The 4,716-nt window shown below is 49.2% G+C and overlaps 1 protein-coding gene across 1 annotated transcript; it reads right to left on the bottom strand.

Moving 5' to 3' along the window:
- Positions 1-1,864: 1,864 nt before the first annotated feature.
- LOC123059312 (L-type lectin-domain containing receptor kinase S.7) lies at positions 1,865-3,441 on the bottom strand. The gene has a single exon (XM_044481904.1). The coding sequence runs from the start codon at positions 3,281-3,283 to the stop codon at positions 2,228-2,230; it is 1,056 nt and encodes a 351-aa protein (XP_044337839.1). The 5' UTR covers positions 3,284-3,441; the 3' UTR covers positions 1,865-2,227.
- Positions 3,442-4,716: the final 1,275 nt, after the last annotated feature.

Raw genomic sequence — 4,716 nt, 5'->3', positions numbered from 1 at the left:
GCGGCGTCATTCCAACACCTGTACTGAGGAGAAAGGGGGATGATGAGACTAAATGGAAAAAAGCGCAAAAAGAAAATTTCAAAATGGAAAGGAAAAAGGACTCGCACACAAGTGCACAACTGCTATGCTCCACGACCCTCCGCGCAGGAAAAAACGGACCGGCTGTCGCGACGAAAAACTGCGCAATGAAAAGAAATATCGAAGCAGAGAGCGACAGAATCTGAAAGACAATAGAACAGAGACACGAATCGACTGTTGACGAAATGAAAACAGTCGGTTGACAAATAGTAAAACTGTTTTTCAACCATCATTAGCTTAGACGGACTTGAAAACTTGTCAAGACCCGATATTATTCAGGCGCACTTGACAGCATCTAATAAAGGAGAAAGGTAATACTCACAGTTTAACTACCAATCAGTTAAATGGAGAGGCAATCACGAGCACCCAGTTAACAAAATTTCATAGCCCAAGTAAGGAGACACGCTCCGAAATACTTTCAGTTGGAACTACCACAAATTCAACTACCAATTGTCAAACTCACTACGGCAAGCACAAACAATAAACTAATAAAAATGCTGACATTTGTGGAAGGCCACAATGTATATAAAGTTACGGAAACGCCCTTTTTCTACCAGGACATGCCTGTGTAGGCAAACACAAAGACCATCTGATATGATACACCATTTGAAAACCTCAAGACACCCGTAATATATGATGGATTCCCATCTTTTGTTGAAATCAACATTATTCTTCAACTATGAATTCTATATGTAGGAACTTCTCCATTCTATGCTCACAACGGTAGTACAATGATTGGATATAGAGACCTCCTAAATCGTCCAGAAACTTCACACCATATAGTTATAGGATACATGGAAGTGTGGAACAGACTATAGGAAATACTAACATCAAGCATTACCTGTGTCTCAGATAAAAATAGGCAAGCAATATCAAATAGAGCTTGGACTGTTATGGACTTTTTCTTTACTGTGACAAGTTCAGTTAAGACTCAGGACTAGGTCATGCGTTTATCAGGAGGCCAACATAGTTTGGCAGAAAAGTAGTAACATCAAGAGCAATGATGAAATTCTGGAAGAAACACTAATGGCTCCTTTCTTCCACACGGATGTAGGAAGGGACATGTCACGCAGGCAAAGCAAAATCTTTCGCTCTGTCATCAATCGTTCCATCCAAAAACTAGAATAACAAACAGGGGTATATTTGATCCACTACCAAAAGAACCTGTCTTAAAATATACATGTGGGATTTTTCAAAATGACAAATACATTCCATGTCTTGACAAATATCTAAGCAACCACACATGAAGCATTTGGACGTTTGAAGTTTCAACAACATATTGTCATACCTGGCTTTTATTGACAGCAGATTGTTTCATTCGCTAAGAACTTGGCTTTCCAATACAAAACTGTGAAATATATTTCAGAAACCTTATCTTAGCAGCAACGTGTGGCTCTCTTACTAAACTACTACTCCCTCCGTTCGGAATTACTTGTCTCGGAAATGGATGTATCTAGAACTAAAATACGTCTAGATACATCCATTTCTACGACAAGTAATTCCGAACGGAGGGAGTAGTTCTGTTCAAGCCGAACAAGCTTGCAGAGGTAGCATTACATATAAAAAAGGACACAGATGTGTCAAAAGCATCACCTGTGTAAAAAGCATGAATCACTTAATAGTAGCATGCCGTATGAATCTGTGGCCTGACCAAAGGAGAATATTCAAAGTAAACGAAGAATGTTTAATGCAGACATAGAAACAAATTGATCAGGTTATTTAAGGCATCCTAAACTGCATAGTCTAATAGATGACAGGATACTTCAGAGTTTCATAGTATGTGGATCACAGGTCATACCTCTATTGTCCAACACATTGAAAGCATCTTATAAACAAGAGAAGCTTGTCATCAAATAGTTTTTATCGCACATTCAATTACCAATTGCGAAGGCAAACACAAGGATAATGAGCTGCCGAAAGTCTGAGGAGATCACAAACTCACAATCTACAACATTACACACACTAGCAGAACAAACTTACATCTTGAATCAGCAAGGAGGCCAGAAATAGCCTTTTAGTAGCTTTCATGCCTAAGATAATCTCTCTCTTTTTTTGAAATTAAGATAATCATTTTAGTAGCAGAAGGAACTCACATCTTGTTCAACCTACACGATCAAGCAACCAGAGATCACTCATCCCACACACCGACTCAGACACTCCGAGCCATCTCGGATTGGACTGCGAGCTGAACGCGTCTCCCTGCCTTCCGACGGCGGCGATGGAACAGTACACAGATGATGCCCCCGAGGACCAGTACGAAGATCAAGGCACCCAAAACTGCAGGGACGACGTGGCGATGTTTTGCGGTAGCAGACGTGGGCGGTGTGCTGCTGACAGATGTCTCGTCCTTATGCTGTGTTGAGGAAGGCAGGGGAGGGGGGCCCTGCGCCGTGTTTAGATCCCAGAATGTCCGGAAGGACCAGTTCTCGATGAGATGTATCGCCCTGCCGCCCTCGCCGTTGGAGGCTGAGAAGCCGACGTACATGAGCTCCTCGACCAGTCCCGAGAGGTCGATGGCCAGTGACAAAGCGGGGTCGAGGTGGCGTCGCGAGGAAGAGTAGGAGATCCACGCTTGGAGCCGGCGGCGCCGCGCGTGGTACTGCACCCAGGCCGTGATGGGAACGCCGGCCTTGAGGTTGACGCCCGGGCTCGCGGACGCGACGGAGAAGATGGAGCCGGCGTCGACCGCGACGTGGTTGCCATCGGGGTCGTGGAGCGCGACGTCGTGGTGCGTGTCAAGCTCGAGGGCGACGGTGGACACGCCGGGGGCGGAAGCGGGGGCGGGGGCGGCGGCGTAGAGCCCCATGTAACCGTTGGAGGCTCCGAGGAAGGTGGGCGAGGAGGTGAGGATGAAGGCCAGCCCGTCTCCGTAGCTTGGGGAGGGCGTGATGCGGAAGGTGAAGCGGGTAGCGAAGGAGGCCTGCGCCGGGGCGGCGCGCGGGTCGGCTCGCGGGAGGAGGAGGCGCACGGGGTCGGAGAAGAGGGCGCGGCCGGCGCCGATGCCGTCGCTGGAGTTGGTGGTAAGCGCAACAGCGAGCTGGCGGCCCTGGAGGATCGAGGCGGAGCCCAGGAGCGTGAGCTTCTTCAGGAACGCCGCGCGGCCAAAGGCCGTCGCGTCGGGGTTGGCGGCGGAGGTGGGCTGGAGGGGGGCGGCGAGGAGGACGACGAGGAGGAGGAGGGCGGCGGCGGAGCAGGACCGCGGCATGGCGGCGCTCTCCTGGGGCTTCGGATTTTCGATTTGGGGAAACTTTCTCTCTCTTTTGTTTTGAGGGAGGAGGCCGGGGTTTGGAAGGGGATATCAGGGCAAGGGCTCCGCATTCCTGGGCCTAAAAGAGATCCATCGAGCTACAAGGAGGAAGAGAGTACTAGCCGTTTGCCCCTGCCTGATCCATTCGCTCGTCGTCTCCTGGTTTAAGTACCAGCGCCCACATGGGCCCACTCCGGCCCAGCCACCCGAGCTGGTAAGCCAGGCTGCCTCTTGGGCCGGCCCAGATTTTGAATAACTTCGCTTGGTGCCTTGGTCCTTTGCTCACTGCTGCTGACAACCCCTTCACCTTTTTTTTTGAAATGGTCACCAGGGGGGGTGGGGGGGAGGCTCCCCACCTGAATATATTACAAAAAAAGGTGAAATGTTTACATAACTCACGCAGTGCAAGAGGAGAGGAAATCACGCCACAGCCCGACGTGATCCTTAAGTAATGCCGTCCTGAGACGGTGAGACCAAAGAATAAGGTCCTCTAGAATCGCTTTGATCGTACCTCTCGCATCAATCTCGAGACTCTGGAAAACTTTTTTGTTCCTAGCATCCCAGATTTTCTAGAGAATGAGAAGTAGCAAGAAGGGGCGGATTGTGGACGGCAGAGCAGGCGGCCAGGCGAAGGTGAAGAACTCAGCGATCGGAGAAAACTGAGAATGAATACCGGTAGCACGCCATACCCTGCAAGCCGCCGGACAAGTGAAGAAGAGGTGGTCACGATCCTCCACCGCGTTGTTACAACGAGGACAAGTGTCGGAGCTTAAGATGTGCTTCTTGCGCAGGTTCTTCTTGGTGTTCAGGCGATCCAAGTAAAATAACCAACCGAAGATCATCACTCTCTTCGGCACCCTTGAGTCCCAAACCAAGGCAAGGACTTGGTCGTTGAGCTGGGTGGATAGGGCAGCATATGCGCCTCGCGTGGTGAAATTTTCACCATTCAGCAACCTCCTAGTGTCCGGTTCCTGTGAGGTAGACACATCCTGCAACAAAGAGTTGAGAGAGGCAAGTTCTGCGACCGCAGTATTGGTTAGTCGATTACGAAGAGCAAGCTCAATCCCTTCCTGTAAAATGTTAGCTACTAGGGCATTTTGTTTGGTGTGCTGGGAGAAGAGAGCAGGGTAGATGATAGCCAGAGGCTCAGGCAGAAGCCAACGATCTAGCCAAAAGAAGGTGGACTGTCCATTACCAATGGAACAGTGAGAAATCTCTCTCAGGCTCTGCAACTGTATATAGTGTTGGGGAATGTAGCAATAATTCAAAAATTTCTACGTATCACCAAGATCAATCTATGGAGTCATCTAGCAACGAGGGAGGAGCGGATCTACATACCCTTGTAGATCGCGCGCGGAAGCGTTCAAGAGAACGGGGTTGATGGAGTCGTA

The sequence above is a fragment of the Triticum aestivum genome, chromosome 3A, assembly GCF_018294505.1.
Source record: "Triticum aestivum cultivar Chinese Spring chromosome 3A, IWGSC CS RefSeq v2.1, whole genome shotgun sequence".
Taxonomy (NCBI): Eukaryota; Viridiplantae; Streptophyta; class Magnoliopsida; order Poales; family Poaceae; genus Triticum; species Triticum aestivum.
The sequence above is the reverse complement of the archived record's forward strand: the minus strand, read 5'-3'. Positions and strand labels throughout refer to the sequence as shown.